Source organism: Lactuca virosa, chromosome 5 (genome assembly GCF_052849685.1).
Source record: "Lactuca virosa cultivar CGN04683 chromosome 5, Lactuca_virosa_CGN04683_v6, whole genome shotgun sequence".
NCBI classification, from domain to species: Eukaryota; Viridiplantae; Streptophyta; class Magnoliopsida; order Asterales; family Asteraceae; genus Lactuca; species Lactuca virosa.
Genome location: NC_136430.1, coordinates 398,597,724 through 398,616,911, shown reverse-complemented (window position 1 = coordinate 398,616,911; position 19,188 = coordinate 398,597,724). Strand labels below are relative to the sequence as shown.

Here is a 19,188-nt window from a genome sequence, read left to right as displayed (position 1 = left end):
CCAATATAGTTTAAATTTCATATAATATCATTTCTATGAATATTTCCATTTTTTAAAACTATATTCATAATTTTATTGCATTATACAAAATCATAATTTTTTTTAACATTTCTACAAAACAAATTATTGATCGGATATTCAAACCATTATGATTTCGTAGTTTTAACCTATCACTATATCATTATCAAATTACAGACAAAACAAATATATTTATAAATTATTTTAATTTTTTATTATTATTGGTCAATAATTAACTTATAATTTAATTAAAATTAAATTTATCTTTTTCATCCGTGGTGGTGAGGTGTTATAACCTACTGAAATAATAAAACAACAATAATTTTTGAGTTGCAATATGCTCCAATAAGTAGTTTGACAAGTTGACATATTTTCTTGCAAAAACTTAAGGCAAGTATTTGGCAAACACCCCAATAAACCTTTTTGTAATTCAACCATTCCCGTTTGAACCGCAAAACACTTCCCTTTCCCCCCACCTACGGCCCGGCCGCCGCCGCCGATTATAACAAAATCCAGCGATTTTTCTGGAAGATATATTTTGGCTCCTTCAAATTCGGTAAGTTCCGTTTATTGTTTTAATTTCAGACTCGAGTTTGAATTTCTAGTTACCGATGATTTTCATCAAAACCTTGAACCTTTTGTCAACGTCAAGATTGATATCGAACCAGATTGACCTTCTTGGAAGTAGTTTATTTACTCTATAATGGACTCTGAATCTCACTCTATCCTCTTCGTACGCTGTATGAATTCGAGAATATCTTGTGTGGAAACGCCACCACCGCGTCATCCATTGGAAACATGCTTATGCAAATTGCCAAATTCTATTATTCTTGACCCGAAAATGAGATTTTGTAATTCGTGTAGATCCTTATAAACTGTTTTTTGCGCCCGTGATTTGAAATAGGCAACGTTACGTGTTTATATCGGTTTCCATGTGGTTTTGTTTCCTCGCAAGCTTTTCTCTTGAATGCATAAGCTGCAACATTGATTCAATGTTATGCTGCTCTTGATTAGCCTCGTGGAGATAACTCAAGACTCCATAGAAGAAGATGATGATGATGGCCAGCCATCTACAGTAGTATCTAAAAAGAAACAAAACAATGGCATTGAAAAATAAAGTGCAAAGTATCGTAGTTTCCTGGTGGAGAAAGAATCCCCTATTGCTATCCACCTCAAGGACGCTAAATACCTCTGCAACTGGTTATGATAACCAAATCCTCAAGTCTCCTCCTCTTGTTTCCCTAGATTTCCCTGATGTATGGACTTCTAGTTCTACCAATTATAACCCTCCATCGATCCACAAACTCGGTAAACAGATTATTTGATAAACTTATCTGCTTGTCAAATTCAAATTTCATTCATATTTTTTGTGTTTGTTACATCTTACAAGCATAGCGTGACTGATATTTGAAAACAGGTAGTGATGAGAAGGAGATTGCTAGAGTGATCGATGGAAAACAAATTGCAGAGGAAATTATATCAGCAGTGGGTGTTGAGGTAAGAAGAATGAAGAACACAATTGGTGAGGTTCCTGGATTGGGTGTGATTTTGGTAGGGGAGAGGAGGGATTCCCTAACATATGTTCGTAACAAGATGAAAGCATGTGAGGAGGCTGGATTCAAGTTTGACTTGACTCAATTTTCAGATAAGTGTAATGAAGATGAAGTGATTGATGCTATAATGAGGTTTAACACAGATCCATCTTTTCATGGTATCCTCGTGCAGCTTCCTCTTCCTCAGGTAATTCGGAAAGAAATATGAATTTACTTTCTTTGAGTTGTTGAGACTTGAAACTTGAAACTTGAAACAGCATCTAAAGGAAGAGAAGATTTTGGGTGTGTTGAGACTGGAAAAGGATGTGGATGGTTTTCATCCAATGAACATGGGACACCTGGCGATGAGGGGAAGGGAACCGTTATTCATCCCATGCACTCCGAAGGGTTGTGTTGAGCTATTGATCAGATCAGGTGTGGAGATAATGGGAAAGAATGCTGTCGTCATTGGTAGAAGCAACATTGTAGGTTTACCCGTGTCCTTGCTGTTACAGGTGATTCTCTCTCTATCTCTCATGGTATATACAGATATTATTATTATTTTTTTTAATTTGGAAATTTTAATTAATTGTGGGGTCAGAGGCATAATGCAACTGTTAGTGTTGTTAATGAATCAACATCAAACCCTGAAGAAATAACACGAGAGGCTGACATTGTGGTGAGTGCGGTTGGAATACCTAATTTGGTGCGTGGAGACTGGATCAAACCTGGTGCTGTTGTTGTTGATGTTGGAACTCATCCTGTTGAGGTACTTATAAATTATAATTCCTTAATTATTTATATAAATATCAATTGAAAACATTTGAAAAAAACTTAGTTTGAAAAGAATAGTGTGCAAAACAAAGCCTTAATGCTTAAATTGGGTGTGTAGGAGGAGGGGGGTTGTGAGGAAGGAGGTTATCGGTTAATAGGAGATGTGTGCTTTGAGGAAGCATCAAGGGTAGCTTCGTCAATTACTCCTGTGCCAGGTGGAGTGGGCCCCATGACTGTTGCCATGTTGCTTTGCAATACCCTTCAGTCAGCTGCACGTAAATACAATTTTGTTTGACGAGTTGGTGTTTGGGTTCACATTTTAGGGGCTTAAGATAAAAAAGGTTTATGTATGTTGTTTAATTATTGCAAAATGTATATTCCATAATGGTTTTGGTTTAAATTAGGGAAGATTAGAATTTGTTTTAATGGTTAGTGCATTTTGCTATTACTATATGTTTTGGACTTTTTGATGTCTATTCAGTTCAAGACCTGTAAAGTTTTTATATATGCTTATTTAAAACACATATAGGTCAAAAAGTCTTACATTTTCCACCAATCAAGGCAATTTTTAGGTCTATCTATTACCTTTTGATGCCACTTATATCTATTTAGGACCAACTGATATAACTTTAGGTCAATCTAAAATATTTTTTTGACATCTACCTATATCTATTTAGGTACTCTATTGAAACCAAAAGTGTTTGTAGCTCTGTTAAGATTTGTTTGTATTTTATGTTATTTCAGAACATACAAAGGTCAATTTGGGAAATTAAGTTTTATATAAAATTATTTAAGAATATTTAGGGGACAGAATCAATTAAAGTCTTAAGTCTACACATGGCCTACTAAGATATACAGCGGACCAATTTGACACAATTTAGGACTCAATTAAGACAAGTTAGGACCTACGAAGATCTACTTAGGTCCTACTAAGTGTATTTAAATATATTTAAGTCATTTTAGATGTACTTAGATTTATTATAGGCCTACTTATATTTTTTTTTAAATTATTAAGGTCTATTTATGTATATCCAAAACCTTTAAAGTATATATTTGTGTCCAATTATCAAAACTTTTTCCAATGGTTGAACTCTTTAATATATAGTATTTTTTTAAACAAGCTAATTCTTTTTAACCTGTCTAAAATGTTATATAAAACCGTCTTATTTAATTTGTCATTTTTAAACACACATCATACTTCAATACTAGATTTTACAAAAAAAATAAAATATTAATAGATATTAATATTTAAATAATTAAATATACCATTCAAAAAGAATATGAAAAAATTTATTGTTATGAATTTAATGTCTGATAAGTAAAATATGAATTAATATCTAATAAAATAAATTAGTTAGTGAAGAAATAATAAAGATTTGAAATTATTATAGTGTAATTAGTTTTATGCAGGACTTATTGAGGTCCGTACTCCGTACTAGGGTCTTTTTAATCTATTCAAGTCGTATATTAAGATCTATCTAACCATATTCACGTCTATTTGGATATATTTATGAAAAATAAAATTAGTTAAAAGTACTTTAAGAGGTATTAAAGTGAATTACTACCCAATATGTTGTTTAAAACATGTGCACAATCCCTTATAGTTTTTACAGATACAACTTGTTAAATTGCAAGATACATAATTACATATATAGATAGATCATCATGTGATACAGACAAACACCTTGCATTAATTGTATTATTGGTTACCAAGCAATCTCACATTTCTTCATCTGTTGATTCCACAACTGGTGCTATACAGTCCACCTTGTATCGAAGGGCCTGTTAATTTAACATGTTTAAAGTCACCTATTTTATTCTTACTATTTATTTAAGTAAAACTCTATCGTTAAATTTCAATCAATCGTTAAGGTTTACTGCTTAAATTATGAAACACCAACCTTTTTAAAGAACGTTGAAAAAGAATTATCCCAAATCAGTTTATACTTGCCACCCATGATTGTACAAAAGTTACCCTGCAACACAATTCATCAAATCCTTCCATTTCATTTCCAATGCTATTTATTAAAATAATGTTAAATTCATAAGAGCCATTGCCATTTTTAATTCTGAAAATGCATTGCAGGGATAATTTAAGTTTTATTTATTTTTTCAAAAAAAAAAAAAGTTACTTACTTGGTCAGACTCATACCGCCTATAAGGCAAGATTAGCTATATAACATGAAACACATTAAAAAACCAATTAATAAAAAAAATACAAGTGAGAACATATAATAAAAAAAATTAAGTGTAATATGTGCATGGCTTAACTTACTGTTTTTTGTCCCGAAGAATTTGTGTACTCTATGCTGAATCCAATATCCTGTGCAACATTTCACATATCAACATCTGAATAATGAATAATTTCATTGCTTACTTACAATGGAAAAAGGACTTATAAAAATTATTTAATTATTTTCAACTACAAAACGCTGAAAATATATAGTAGATATGTACCATGCTAATTCTCCTTTGTGCTATGGAGAAATCCCAAGCAATGTATGAATTTACTGATTCCACCTCCAATGAAACCTTAACGGAAAAAGCATGCAATTTAAGTGATAAAGTTTTAAATACAGTGATAATATAATGTCAAGTAGAAAATAAAGTAAACAATTTGAAGTGAAAATGACTAATAAACCAATAACAAAAGTGAAACATTTGATATTGGCTAAAGAAATACCTCAAAAGTTGTCCCTGCGAGGACACTTGTTTCTCTATAGTCATCATTTTTACTACAAAAAAAAAAAAATAATAATAATAATATAAGATAATAAATCATTTCAATAATTCATAATACAAGGTATATAAAGGACGATTTAAGTTTTAACACTTACTTTGCTTCTATTGCGCCAGCTTCCTCAGCTGTAACAAAGAAAGGAGAATTTGCAAAAACTTCCCTGTAAAAACATATATAAGACACTTTTCATCATGTACAAAGTACAAACCAATACCAATATGCCATGTGTCCTTCAATCAACACAAACAAATAAGTAACAACAGAGAATCATTCATTACCCAATGAAACTCAAGAATCTTTCCAACTCAGACGCATAGACATTAATCGCTTCTTCTAACATAGATATTTGATGCTTTTCCCTGGTTATTATAATAATTTGTAAATGAAAATCAAATCACTTGTTGTACAACTTAAAAACTAATAAAGAAAAAGAATGATGAAGCTCACAATTTAATATCTTGAAAGCGTAACCATGACAAAGAAATGAAAAGGTGAATATTAAGCACCAAATTTGTAAGGGCATACATAGGGGGCCCATAGCGATACCTCTGTTCCTCCATTGGCCTAAATATGTAACAATTTAGCAACTCAAGACCAAATTTTTATAGTTTTTTTTTTTAAATATTTTTATAGAAAAGAACATATATACCCTTGATCATCATTTATCTGCTTTACAAAATCCAGTAGAACCTGTGGCACACCTACTAAGTATTTCACAACCGTCTTATACACACCTGCAGCTGAACCCAGTTGAGCTAACTGTCTTCTCCTGGACACAGATACTTTTATTATATATAATAATAATAATAATAATAATAATAATTACCTTTCCATTTGTTGGTGCCATAGGAGAGCATATTTATCGCGTATGGATCCACCAGATGTTACAATTGCATCCACTTGAGCTTTTTTATTCCTCTCAGAGCGCTCTCTTTGTTGTCTAATTAGTGCACCTCGAAAGTCTTGAGGCATATATGTCATAACTGTTGGCATTTATTTAAAAAAAAAAAACATCAAGACTTGAATATCACCCCATAATTGGAAAACAAAAAAGGCTCTGAGAATACTAACCTGTGTTGAACACGTTTTCAGAACTCTTGGATTGAAAGGATTCCAAAACCTTCAATATACCTTTACATTTATCTTTTAGCTTTTTAAGAAGATGACCAAGTTCAACATCTTCGGGTGTGGACTGATCTTGAAGCTGATTTTTAAACAAACAGGAAAACTTCTTTAAAACTCTTTTGCTAAATGGAACTAAATTCAAGATGTAGTCTACAAGAATTTAAAAAACTTTGATTCTCACAGATTTTGGCCAATGAGAGCGTTCTAGCAAGAAAATGATTTCTTCAATCTGCTCTCGATTTTTCCACATATTCTCATCAATTTTATGTGGTGGCTGCATCTCCACTTCTTTTATCAACAATCTTTCTCCTGAACTCAATGGACATTAGGGTTTTATGCACAACCAAAAGGGGCACAAAGCCTAAATAGTACTTATAGCATCTCAAGAAAAAAAATCCTAATTGATCTTCTAACAAGAGAAATATCCTTGTTGATCTTCTATCAAAAGCCATTTTACAGTATTACGAGTAAGGAATTGTGGAATTACACGACAGAAAACGAAAATAAGCGAGGGAAATAAATAATCGAACCTTCTGGAAGCGGAAGGGAAGTCTTCCGCAGATGGTCGGAACAGGTGTGAAGCTGTTGGGAAAGGCGGGAAACGTCGTCGGAAATGGGAGGAAATTGGTGTTTATCATAGTAAGAAGAAAGAAAAGCTCTGGTTATGGGAAGCATACCACCTTTGGAAGGCATTCTAATTGATAATTGATTGATCACTCAGATCAGGCTCTGCTCTGTATAACTAACTAGTGCTGCTGCATTGATTCACTTTGTAGTATGCAAAATTCATCGATCTTCTTCTTCATCCAGAAAGGTATAATTATCTGTTGGGGACTATAAAGTAATGAAATTTGAGGATAGAGAAAAGAGAATATCCTGAGTTTAGAAGAAGATCCTGCTCGGTGGCGGTGGGTGACGAAGGAAGAAAAGGAACCACCAACTTTACCGTTACGATTCGGTGTTTCCATTCATTTATGTTTCTTTCGAAGTTGGTTAACTCCATCACCATTTATTTTCAAAATTTCACTTTTTCCGTTTTATTAATATTATTGGTACAAACTACAAACTAAAAAACATTCAAAATACAAAATAATGTTCCTTCAAAATTTAGGGAAAATACAAAAAAAAGCAGTATATTTTGCCAAAAATTCGGTTTAACCATCAGTTTTTAATAATTTATGAGAAAACCACCAATTTTTAGTAAAATGTTTCACTGAGACCACTGGTACCTATTATAGCCGGTTTTGCAAGTTAATTACGAAAAAACTACTATATTTTATCACTATTTACGATTTAACCACTTTTTTTTTATATTTTTTCTATTAAAATGAAAAGTTTTGAGGTTATATTTCATCATTATTTATGGTGCATCAACAAGTCCATAACAACATATTTTTAACGCTATAAATACATAATAAGTGGTCAATTGAACAATATCATAACACCAACCATATGATATATTGTTTAACAAAAGCTAATGCATCACAAAAGTGGGGTTGGTTTCTCAAAAATAGGCCAATTAACAAATCATGTAAGGCCAAACAAAACACATCAAAAAGAGCAATCTATCATCTGCCCACCTAACCTATCAACCCACTATACAACTCCCAAAATCTATTCAATTGCTAAAGGATTTTCTGATGCAGACCCTAATCCATCAATTTTCTTTCCAAGTTTGGCTATCCTCTCAGATGGCCTTCGTTTTTTTATTGTAACTTGTGGTTGTGTTTCGTCTATTCCTTCCTCTTCATCATCTTCAGTATGCTCAGCTGCAACACATCTAGCAATCTCATCTTCGGTGTATCCACTTTCCCTTAAATCTTTGATGCTTTGAGTCTCATGTACCATTTCAGCATCAACATCAGCTTGTGTCTCAAGAACTTGTTCCTACAGTACAGAAATAAATTAGTTACATTTCACTTCCAAAACAACCCTAAACACAATCCCAAAACAGCCCTAAGACACTCCCAAAACATCCCCAAAACTGTCTATAATAGCCATAAAAAACAGCCCTAAAACACCCTAAAACATCCTAAAAACACCCAGAAAAACAGTCTAAAAACAACCCTAAAAACACCGTAAAATACCCAAAAAATAACCTAAAACAATTCAATAGCTAGATGGAATAAGACATACCATGGTTTCTTTAGTTTGTTGCATTTCTTGCACAAGCATTTGTTGTGTTTCTTCTTGCACGTTGTTTCCAAGACTTCCTCTTGCCCTTCCTATCCCCCCTCCTTTTGCCCCTCTACTTGACCTACTTTTCCTTGAACGTCTCTCAGATTCATCAACAGTCCTTGGCCTACCCTTTCTCTTTGTTTCTTGTGGTGGGAGTACCTGTTTCGGATTTTTACATGATCTGATATTGTGTCCAATTTCAAAACAATTTTTACATGTTATCACTCGACTAGTGGCATACTTATCATTCTTCTCGGACACGTGCCTCTTCCGTTTCACACTAGGCCTTCCAGGCATTTTTCTATCCTTTGGAGGTAATGGCTTCGTATAACTAGTCACCTCCCACATATTACTACCATTGAGAGGTAGAATGTTATCTTTGTAAGCTTCAACAAACATTGACTTTTTAAAGTAAAAAGAGACTTTGCTTTCTGGACTTATATGAAATGAGTAAAATGTGGCACAAGCATGCAAACACGGGTATCCACATAGCTCCCATGACCTACATGTGCAAGATTGGTTTTCAATGTCTACCTTATACGCTTCAAAACCACTCCTAACTTCAAAATAGTTTCCCCCACTTGGAAAGACATTCCAATACCTAATATTAATGAAACATCAGTTAGTAAACACACCAGTTACTTACAATCATAAGTAAAAATAGTCTAATACCTTAAACTCTTTTTGAAAATTGCCATTTTAAGCGGAACTGATGGGCAAAATGTCCCCTTCCCATGTTTCATGTAGCTTAGACATTGTGTTAAACCTGTTCATCATGTATAATCGAATTTCTTCCAACATTGTAATAATCGGCTTCTTCCTTGCTTTATCAATTACAAAATTAAATGACTCAGACATCCCGTTCTCAACTGCTTCACATGCCTTTCCTGATGCAAAGAATGCCCTACACCATGACTTAGGGTTCATGGCCATCAAATGTTCATATGCTCCTACACTGCAATACAAAGGAAACAAAAAAATATAACACATATTAAACATACAAAATTTATATATATATATATATATATATATATATATATATATATATATATATATATATATTGGCGTGGCATACATTATTGCCTTAATGGCATTCATGTGCTCCGTGAACTGCACTTCAGCAGTGGATTTCGCAGCTAGCCAAAAAAGTTTCTTTAATACCACACTAGGGTATGTTTTCCTCAGGTTGGCATAGATATGCCTCGCACACTGTCTGTGCTATGCATGTGGAAGGACCTCCTTTACTGCCTCAATCAATCCTTTGTGTTGATCTGAAATAATAGACAACTCCATACCGCCGTTTACTCCAAGGTCGTCACTCAACAATTCGATAAACCATTTCCAGTTATCTTTATTTTCTATGTCTACAACCGCCCACACAATAGGGTATATGTGATTATTTTCGTCTCTGCCTACAGCAGCAAGCAACTCACCCTTCACTTTTCCCTTTAAGAAGCAACCATCCAGTCCAAAAATCCTTCTACACCCTCTATTCCATCCATCTTTCAATGCTTTGAAGCATACATAAAATCTATGAAAGTAGTTTCCATCAGGGTTAACATGAACGCCTAACTGCACAGTAGATCCTGGGTTCGATCGTGTAATCTCATTTGCATAATCCCACAGCCTCTCATAGTGCTGAGTAAGCTTGCCTTCAATCATTGTTTGAATTCTTATCTTGGCTCAACGACATTGACTCTTGCTTACCTTACAAAAAAACGTCTTCTGTATATCATCTTTGAAGTCATCCAATTTCATATTGGGCTTAGCAATGAACTCCTTCAAGTAGTGTTTTGCAATCCAATCTGGGTTCACAAGTGCACCAAAATCATAACTTCTAATGCATAAATGTTTCCCCACAATCTTCTTTATTTGAAAAGATCGATCACGTCCCATCCATGACGCCCAAAGAACAAATGGACATGTTTTTCCATCTCCTGCTTTGCCACATTTAACTTGTATCCTTTTATTGTCACATCTTGTAAATCGTAAAGGATACCCATTTGCCACCGCATAATTGGTCAAAGCAAATTTCAGTTGTTGTGGGCTCTCATATATTTCTTTTTCTGTTGGTTTCATAAGACTCCATTTAGTCTTTGAGTTGTGGACAGGAAATTCATATTCAATCCCTTCTTCATCATCATCAGCCTTTGGTATACTTGGTGACCCACCTGATTCTTCCTCATGCCCAAGAGTTTCAGCAAATGAATTGGACAGCTTGCCATTATCACATAACAAATTGAGAAACTCATCATTTTGAGTTGTAACATCCTAAAATTTAAGATAAGGTTCTTAAATTAATTAAGTAATTAAATAAAGCATGATTTACGTAATTAAGTCATTTAAATGATAATTATATCATTAATTGATATAAAGCTTAGAAAGTTAAAGGTTGAAATGTTAACATTTCAGAGTCAAGGGACCAAAAGTGCCAATTTGGCAAAGTGTGTTTGACCAAGGGTTGACTCAACTAATGAAAGTGATTAAAAAAGTTATGTAATGGATGGAGAGGGACTTAGGATGTCTATTCTCAAAGAAAAGTCACTTATATTGGAAGAATGGACCATATTTGACAGAAACGAGAAATTAGAGGGACTAAATGTGAACAAGTGGGAAATAAGATGAACACTCCCTTCTTTCTCTTCCAGTTACGTATTAAGCATGCTAGAGAGCTTCAAATGGCGATTTTCTTCTCCTTTCAATCTAGGGTTCGATCGAAGTGAAGAATGAAACAATCAAACAAAGGAGAGAATGAATCAAGGCTTGAAAGGTAAAAATTTTCTCATCCTTTAGCTTAGAATTCGAATTTGTGAAGTGGGTATAATCCCCAATGTCGAATTTGATTGGGTTTAATGATTAGGGTTTTGGTTTCTAACCTCTCTTGAGTTGTTTTGATGATCATAATCTCAATCCAATCATCCCATTGATGGATTTGAGGATTTAGGTAAAAAGCTTCATGAACCCTAGAAAACCCAAATTGGGGATATTGCAATTGATGATGAAATGAGATTGGATTCTATGACCTAGATGATATTTGATAGCAATAAACCAATTGTAATGCTCAAATTCATCCATGATGGTAGAATCAAGCATAAAGATGGGTTTTAGATGGTTAGGTGAGAAATTGTGATGAATACAATGAAATTGTTGGAATGTGAGCATTTGATGAGTATATGATACTCATAATCATGAGTTGATACTAAAAATATGATTTGAATGCAATAACATGAAGGCTTGAGTGATTTATGGTTGAATTTATAGAATATTTTGGGCGTAAGGGTATTTTGGGAAATGTATAGATTACTACAAAAAGTTTGACATCTAAGAAGTGAATGACATTCATGAATTTGAATTGACACTATAGAGATGATATTGGAACATAAACACGAAGGGATGCTAGTAAGGTTCTAGCTTTAGTGATTGTTTTGATCCAAAGGGTAATTTGGGAAACATGGAATGGAATCGAGGATTCCATGGTTAGTTTAAGTACTTGCAATGAGATTAATGGTGGTTTAATCTACTTGACAACACCCAATGATGTATTAAATGATTTGGGAATAAGTCATATTGGTTAAAGAGTGTTTTTGAGCAAATTGAGCTCTTAACCCTTTCATTTGAGTGTTTGTAAGCATTATGAACTTAACATTTTGATTGAGAAATTTATGAATTAAGTTGAATATTTTGACATGATAAAACATCTTTTAGTAGTACTTGGAAACCCTTATAAGTGTTACAAATGGTTACCTAAAAGACCAAAACCACCCAAGCAAGTTTAGGACTCAAAAAGTGAGTTTTTGGGGGGTGTTTGAGCTGCTACGGGACGCGACCCGCGTGGTCGTGCACGCGGCCCGCGCACATACAGCAGATTGCCCGGCTAGACGAAACTTTAGTATTTTCCTCATAACTTTTGCATACGGACTCGGATTTACACGCGGTTTTCGCCTACATTCATATTTGTGCATAAGGAATGAGATGAAACAATAAAATTTAGTAATGGAACCTTTGAGGGGTATTTTGGTCATTTTAATGACTTGTGTCCATGTTATATAGGTGTTGATTGAGAGTGCTTCAATAAGGAAATGAACTAGAAGAAGACTAGCTATCCTATTTATGATTGAGGTGAGTACGTGTTGGCATTTTTCCCACTTTGGGGTACATGGCAAGATGATTTTATGATAATGAAATGCAATGCTTTGATATATGAATTGTTTTGAAACGAAAGCGGCAAATGTTTTTGGAAAGGGTATTTTGAAAGAGTGCCTTAAAGGAAAGAATGTTTTTGAAAGAAAAGAATGTTTTGGAAGATCGAATGTTTTGAAAATATGATTGAAATGTTTTGAATTATAGATGCTTTACTTTTGAAATGATTTTATGATACTAATGTATGAAATGTGTAAAGCATGGAAAGTAATGAAAAGAAATGTAAAGTAATGAAAAGGAATTGAAAGTAATGAAAGGAATTTGAAAGTAATGAAATGAAAACTGCCCGGGCCATGATACCTCATAAGAGGCACTGGAGGAATCTATCGGGGTGGCGCCTCCCCTTCGCGAGATAGATGTCCTATTATGATACCTTGGTGGATTGATTTGTTCTTTCCACCTTGGCCTTGGAAATGATGTCTTGGTGGATTGATTTGTTTTTCTACCTTGGTCTAGACTTGGGAGTGGTTCCTTTATTGGACGTAGACCCTAAGTATAAAAATGGCAACGGTTTAATACCGGAATTAGCCCTTAATGATAAAAGGAAATGGAATATGGAAATATGTCTTTTGAAATGAAATGATAAGATATGAAATGAGATGAAATGATATTTATGATGCGTACGAAACAAGTTTTCCTTGAAAATGCTTGAAACTGATTTATGGTCTAAAACTATGTTTTGCAAAGATTAAACGTTTTTGATGAAAAGTGATAAGTTTTGGGTCACAAACCCACGTAGCTCACGAGACATTTTTGTCTTACGTATCTCTTTTTAATGCCATGTATTCCAGGTTGCAATTAAGGAGAAAACTGATAGATGGAAGTTAGAAGATTAAGAGATAGAGAATGGAGTGGAACTTGTTAAGTTCCTTATTTAATGTTATTGATGTAATTCGTATTTCCTGGCTATGGTTGTATGATGCTTAATCGTAACACCCAAGGTTTTAATTGTAATTATTTTTGTGGGACCGGTTTTATGTTAAATGGGAGTTAATACCCAAATGTTTTTATAACCATAGCATTTGAAAAAGTTTTGAAAAATTTAGGGTGTTACATGAGTAAAGTTCAAACCCCCTGCTATTTCATCTTCAAGAGTTACATCCAAACTTTCATCATCATTGATTCCATCATCACAGTCACCACTAAAATCATGTACATTTGCAGATGATTCCATTACACACCTGCCATAACATAATAATCAATGTTACAAACATATATTGATGGATTAAAACAGGAAAAAAGACTCCCCAACTCGAACCTGTTATTAAACCCTAAAACCGAGCCTGACAGGAAACCTTAAAAGCAGATACGAAACCTTAAAACTCCAAAGAATTCAAAACACTGAACCCTAAATTCGATTTTGACATGAAACCCAAAAAACGAAGCCCTAATTTGCAATGTACTGTGTTCGATTCACTAAAAAGAATTCAAAAACTTGGTAAAGAAACCAACCTGCTTCGATTCTGTAATCCTTTCAGACGATCGGCTTTAATGAAGCTTCAATGTCGATCGATTGGGGGTTGCATCGACTTCACAGTAAAATCATCCCGCTCGTTTGTTGGAGGAGTATCGAATTTGTTTTTAGTGTATGTCTATTAGCCTCAAATGCCACGAATTAATCTATAACCTGTTTTACCGGCTGCTTCAAGTCATAATGGTTGGGTTAAAACGTTTTTAAAAAATATGATGGTTTTATTACAACAAATGAAAATATGATGGTTAAACCGACCCAAGTTACAAAATATAGTGCTTTTTTCGTCATTTTCCCCAAAATTTATTGTTTATCAACTATCAATCATACAAGCATTATATTTCTAGTAATATTTCTTTCTCTATACAGTAATTTAATTTTTATAATATAATTTTCTAAAATATAAATCATTGTATGTAGAGAAAAAGTGTTGGCGTACGAAAGCAACTATTTGTTTTCGTTATCCATTTTATTGTTCGATGTTTTTGTTTTTTTTTTTTTAAAACACTATCCTCATTATAAATTGAAATCATCGTATGATAAATTTAATATTGTTGGGATTATTACATGGCATTTGAAGCGGAAAAAAAGAAAAAAAAAATACAAAATCAAAAAATAAACTGATAATAATGACTTATGTATTCTCCTACTTCATTTAACTTCTCTTTTTAAAAACAAGAAAATTTGTAAGGTATGTGATTTGAAGCATCGCCTAGTAGGGTTGTGGTGAAGTTTTTTCATTAAATCAATGTAAAAGAAAAACTTGTTATAGTAAAGTTTTTTCAATTCGTTTTTATATGGGCGTTGTATAAGTTATATCTATAATTTGTGAACCTATGAGACCCATTAAATCAATGAAAAAAAAATCATATTAAGAACTTATTAATTAACAAGCTCTCATAAAAATAATACCTAATTTTGAAAAAGCTCGTGTAATATCTTCTTCACAAATATGTCCCTACTTTGGTTTATAACTTTTCTTTGCATATATTTAGATGAATACTCAAGTTTGTTAATTTAATATATTAATATATTTTGTAAATATTTTGTTTGATAAATATAAAGCATTTTCAGATTTATGTTCATTTTATAGTATAAATCTTTTTACTACTTGATATTATTATTATTATTGTTATATTTTTTTCTATTATAAAACGACAAACACAACACACTCCTTATATTACTTCTAAACTACTTATTTTGTCTCCAACAAGACTATAACCCTTATCTTTTTCTATTAATCTCTCGCTGATTGACACATTTCCACAAACATCCGATACCGCTAGGCTACATGCCTTTTGGTTACATAAGAATCTATTTGGTCACTCTTCAATACACAGTAATATTCATTATGTGTCGTTTCATTCACTTCTCATAACAGCAATAGAACGCCAACACCAACACTATAAATTTGATTGGCTAATAGTTCTATTTAAATTTGTGTATCCTTAGAGAAATGCAAGTGTTCATTGACATCTTTTTCGACTCGGTATTCCATCAAGAAAAGTCGTGTTTCTTTTTTTCCACCTACTAAATCTTGAATTGGTAATGTATGTAATGTATAATAATATATGTGTAGCAGTGTAGATAAAGTTTTAATGGAATAATTTTGGACCGAATACATTGTCTAAATTTGAACAAATGAATATTTTATCTTCCTATTTAAAATTGAAAAATAACAAATGACCATTTATTTAGTAATTGTTCTAAATTAAAATTATAAAAACTCAAATTAAACAATCTTAAAAAGTAACATGATTAGTAAATTAAATTGAGCACAATTTTAAAATAAGTTTAAATAAAAAAAAGTATATCCAACAATTAATATTTACACATATCATAGTGAAACGTACATTAATCGATTCAATTCAAATTGATGAATTGAATTGGATATCTAATTACAATTTGATTGGATCGTTTTCGAAATTTCAAAATCAATTTGATTAGATCCGTTATTGGATCGCCCTGAAAATCCAATAGATAATTGAAGCAATCCAATTAGGTATACAATATTAAAACAAAACATTCACATGACTAATATTATAAAAGCCCTAAATTTTTAACGCGTAGTTGGAAAAAGCTCTGATATTTTTTTTATTATTGCTCTGGCCACAACTTTCTCGCAGAATTATCACTCTAGCCCACTTAACAAGTTTCATGGTTAACTTGGTTAACTTTTTTGTAAAATCAGTCCTAAAATGTTTAAATTTGGTCCCTGATGTTTGCAAAAAATTACACCATATGATTTTCTAACTTTATTTTTCGTTTTTTTGTATACTTTATTTATTTTCGGGTTTTTTTATAAATATATATACATTTTTTATTTTCTTTTTTTATATATACTTTATTTATTTTCATTTTTTTTAACTTTTTAACAATTTGATTTTTTTACCTTTTGTTTTCTATTTTTTTAGTGTATATATAGAGTATATTAGAGTTTTTTTCCTTTTTTTTTGTTTTTTTGTTTTTTCTTTTCGTATTATATTTTTACTTTTTTTTTCATATTTTTATTTATTATTTTTTTCTTATTTGTTTTCCAATTATTTGTTTTTTTTTTTGTATTTTTAACTTTTTTATTGACCTTTTTCGAAAAATGTAAAATGTATTAATATATTAGAGTATATTACAATTTTGATAATTTATAGTTTTTGTAATTTTTTTTATTTTTTTTCAAGTAAATAAAATAGTTATGCTTATATTTGTAATTTCGGTCCAGCTTATTTTCTTTTTATTCTTTTTTTCTTTAGTGTTATTATATTTATATTATGAAAAAATGAAAATTAAAAAAAATTAGCTTGTTTATTGAGAATTAGTGTTTCAATGTGCTGTATAATTTGCAAATTAAATCATATTTCTATATATGATATCAATAGTTTAAATTCAAGATAATATTTTTCAACTTGATAATAGACTAAAAGAAAGAACAAAAAATATAATAATAGTCGGTCTCTATAAAAAAACTTGTTATAGTAATTTAAATTAAATTCAAATTCGTTTACTTGAATCAAAATAAATAAAAACATTAGAAAAACCATAAATAACTAAAATAGAAAACAAAAGGTAAAAAAACAAATAAACAAATTGTTGAAAAATAAAGTTAAAAAATGAAAATAAATAAAGTATATAAAAAAGAAATAAAAAATGTATATATATTTATAAAAAAACCGAAAATAAATAAAGTTTACAAAAAACGAAAAATAAACTTAAAAAACCATGTGGTGTAATTTTTTGCAAACATCAGGGACCAAATTTGAACTTTTTAGGACTGATTTTGCAAAAAAAATTAACCAAGTTAACCATGAAACTTGTTAAGTGGGCTAGAATGATAATTCCGCAAGAAAGTTATGGCCAGAACAATAATAAAAAAAATATTATGGCTTTTTCCGATTATACCTTAAAAATTTAGAGCTTTTATAATATTAGTCAAACATTCAGATTCAAAAGGTATGTCATAAATGATAAGTGATAAAGCGTTTAGAAAAAGCTATTCGGCTGTTATATTCAATTTTCACTCTCCGCAGCTCTCAAGTCTCAAGTAACCTAACGACTAACGAAAAGAGAAGCCTCTTGCCGCCATTCCTGATCAATCTTCCCCTCCTGCTTCTATTTCCACCGGTAAGAATCTTTTTTCTTCGACAATTTTTCATATATCCATGAATCGTATGTGTGATTTTGCTCTTGACTCTGTATGTGTGATTTTGGGTTGTTATGTGAATTTGGTTCTTTTCCTCTATTGTGATCATCCATACGATGACCCATTAAGCATTCCGGTCTGGACCATTTTGCCCCTGGGTTTCTACACAACTGTTGGAGCTTAGTTAGCCTCTTGGTCAACCGGGCTCTCCCCATCTCAATATAAATTGATAAAGACAGGCCACATAATGACCATTTTGACCTTGGAGTTTCTTTTGTCCCACTGTAGGTTTGATATATAAGCGCACTTTAGGAGTTGTAATATATGATTCTTATGAATAACTATTATTCAATCTGTATTAGTTTGTCTCTTATTATTATTCCTTTGTTTAATTATTATCAGCCAACATCAATGTACCTGATGTCACCAAACAATACCAGTGGGTCTTAATCAAGCAGAAAAGAGTTCCAAAGAAAGCTCTCAACTTAAACCTGTACAAATGAAACGTAAGAAAAGAGAGTCGTCTGGAGCTATAAAGCTTGAGGAGTTTCTAACTCAACAAATTGCTTTTCAAAAACGTGTTTTAGAAATATTAGAGTCGGATTTCTCTTCTATCAGCCAAAGCCATGATTTTGGTATAAATGCAGCTGTAAATCTGATTAACCGAATGGTCAATGATGAAATAATGACACAAGGAAGCGAGTTGTGGTGCTTTGCAATGTGTTTATTTGAAGATGCAGTGAAGAGGGAATTATTTATAAGTCTTCCGGATGATGATGGCAGATTGGCATGGCTGAAGTATAAGAAAGACGTTGGCAAATAAATTTACTTGTTTAACATTTCATTACGATCAGATTAAATTAGTTTGTTTGTTTATTTTCATTTGGATACTTGATACTTGTTTTATTTCAATTTTTAATGCTACATCTATGATTTATTATGCCTTGTGTTTTAATGAATTATAACTTTAATAATATTCCTACATATTTTATGCTTATAACAATCAACTTTAATAGGTACAAACGCTTAAATGGATGTTGAAAGAAAGAAGAGGAAAAGAAAACTTTATTGTTTACAATTAATATTGAATTCATGCTCTACAATTGGCATTGCTTTTGAGTACTTTTATAAGTATATATACAAGGTACCTTGTAAGACATCAACTCAAATGGGAGAGGTTCGGATGAAGGAAAATTTAAATGAAAATCCAATTGGAAGTGTTAATGCATTTAGAATGCATCCAAGTGTGTTCATGAAGCTCACTCAAGAACTTGAATTAAAATGGATTACAGTCAAGTGATAACATGTTAACCTGTTGAAAAGTTAGGGATATTCATATACACACTTGCAATAGGTTTGTTTAATAGAGATGTTGGGGAGCAATTTCAACGATGTTTTAGAGGCAATAACTTCTCGAGGCAAAAGTTTCATTGATATAGCACGTGACATTATACGTGTAACATCCCAAAATTCAAGAGCAAAATTTTCATTTTTGATTTAACAATTCATAAAACAG

At 32.0% G+C, this 19,188-nt stretch overlaps 4 protein-coding genes across 5 annotated transcripts; 1 reads left to right on the top strand and 3 right to left on the bottom strand.

The window, feature by feature from the left end:
* The first annotated feature begins 391 nt into the window (after positions 1–391).
* On the top strand, positions 392–2,798 carry LOC145110941 (bifunctional protein FolD 1, mitochondrial-like). Of its 2 annotated transcripts, none has more exons than XM_079047255.1 (6): positions 392–574; positions 1,033–1,326; positions 1,436–1,758; positions 1,829–2,065; positions 2,152–2,319; positions 2,443–2,798. In XM_079047255.1, the coding sequence occupies exons 2-6, from the start codon at positions 1,119–1,121 to the stop codon at positions 2,617–2,619; spliced, it is 1,113 nt and encodes a 370-aa protein (XP_078903381.1). In that variant the 5' UTR covers positions 392–574; positions 1,033–1,118; the 3' UTR covers positions 2,620–2,798. The 2 variants fall into 2 exon arrangements, with proteins under 2 accessions (XP_078903381.1, XP_078903380.1); XM_079047254.1 differs by having other exon boundaries at positions 923–1,326.
* A 1,072-nt stretch (positions 2,799–3,870) lies between these two features.
* LOC145115329 (uncharacterized) lies at positions 3,871–7,157 on the bottom strand. Its single transcript, XM_079051602.1, has 14 exons — positions 6,720–7,157; positions 6,371–6,498; positions 6,136–6,268; positions 5,891–6,047; positions 5,714–5,833; positions 5,512–5,628; positions 5,343–5,423; positions 5,162–5,224; positions 5,008–5,059; positions 4,782–4,856; positions 4,600–4,647; positions 4,461–4,496; positions 4,226–4,300; positions 3,871–4,106 (listed from the first exon to the last, which is right to left on the bottom strand). The coding sequence occupies exons 1-14, from the start codon at positions 6,880–6,882 to the stop codon at positions 4,044–4,046; spliced, it is 1,311 nt and encodes a 436-aa protein (XP_078907728.1). The 5' UTR covers positions 6,883–7,157; the 3' UTR covers positions 3,871–4,043.
* Positions 7,158–7,669: 512 nt separating this feature from the next.
* On the bottom strand, positions 7,670–9,289 carry LOC145110888 (uncharacterized). Its single transcript, XM_079047205.1, has 3 exons — positions 9,040–9,289; positions 8,326–8,968; positions 7,670–8,076 (listed from the first exon to the last, which is right to left on the bottom strand). The coding sequence occupies exons 1-3, from the start codon at positions 9,108–9,110 to the stop codon at positions 7,804–7,806; spliced, it is 987 nt and encodes a 328-aa protein (XP_078903331.1). The 5' UTR covers positions 9,111–9,289; the 3' UTR covers positions 7,670–7,803.
* A 296-nt stretch (positions 9,290–9,585) lies between these two features.
* On the bottom strand, positions 9,586–10,029 carry LOC145113857 (uncharacterized). Its single transcript, XM_079049907.1, has one exon. The coding sequence runs from the start codon at positions 10,027–10,029 to the stop codon at positions 9,586–9,588; it is 444 nt and encodes a 147-aa protein (XP_078906033.1).
* Between the last annotated feature and the right edge of the window lie 9,159 nt (positions 10,030–19,188).

Bases quoted from the DNA above. Each gene is read 5' to 3' on its own strand.
- LOC145110941 (XM_079047255.1), top strand. From the start codon at position 1,119: ATGGCATTGAAAAATAAAGTGCAAAGTATCGTAGTTTCCTGGTGGAGA. The intron at 2,066-2,151 runs GTGATTCTCTCT...TTGTGGGGTCAG, and splicing joins CCGTGTCCTTGCTGTTACAG to AGGCATAATGCAACTGTTAG. The intron at 2,320-2,442 runs GTACTTATAAAT...TTGGGTGTGTAG, and splicing joins TTGGAACTCATCCTGTTGAG to GAGGAGGGGGGTTGTGAGGA.
- LOC145115329 (XM_079051602.1), bottom strand. From the start codon at position 6,882: ATGCCTTCCAAAGGTGGTATGCTTCCCATAACCAGAGCTTTTCTTTCT. The intron at 5,629-5,713 runs GTATATATGTTC...TTACATATTTAG, and splicing joins CAGATAAATGATGATCAAGG to GCCAATGGAGGAACAGAGGT. The intron at 4,497-4,599 runs GTAAGTTAAGCC...CATGTTATATAG, and splicing joins ATTCTTCGGGACAAAAAACA to CTAATCTTGCCTTATAGGCG.
- LOC145110888 (XM_079047205.1), bottom strand. From the start codon at position 9,110: ATGAAACATGGGAAGGGGACATTTTGCCCATCAGTTCCGCTTAAAATG. The intron at 8,969-9,039 runs GTATTAGACTAT...CATTAATATTAG, and splicing joins ATTTTCAAAAAGAGTTTAAG to GTATTGGAATGTCTTTCCAA. The intron at 8,077-8,325 runs GTATGTCTTATT...TCTGTACTGTAG, and splicing joins AACAAACTAAAGAAACCATG to GAACAAGTTCTTGAGACACA.
- LOC145113857 (XM_079049907.1), bottom strand. From the start codon at position 10,029: ATGATTGAAGGCAAGCTTACTCAGCACTATGAGAGGCTGTGGGATTAT.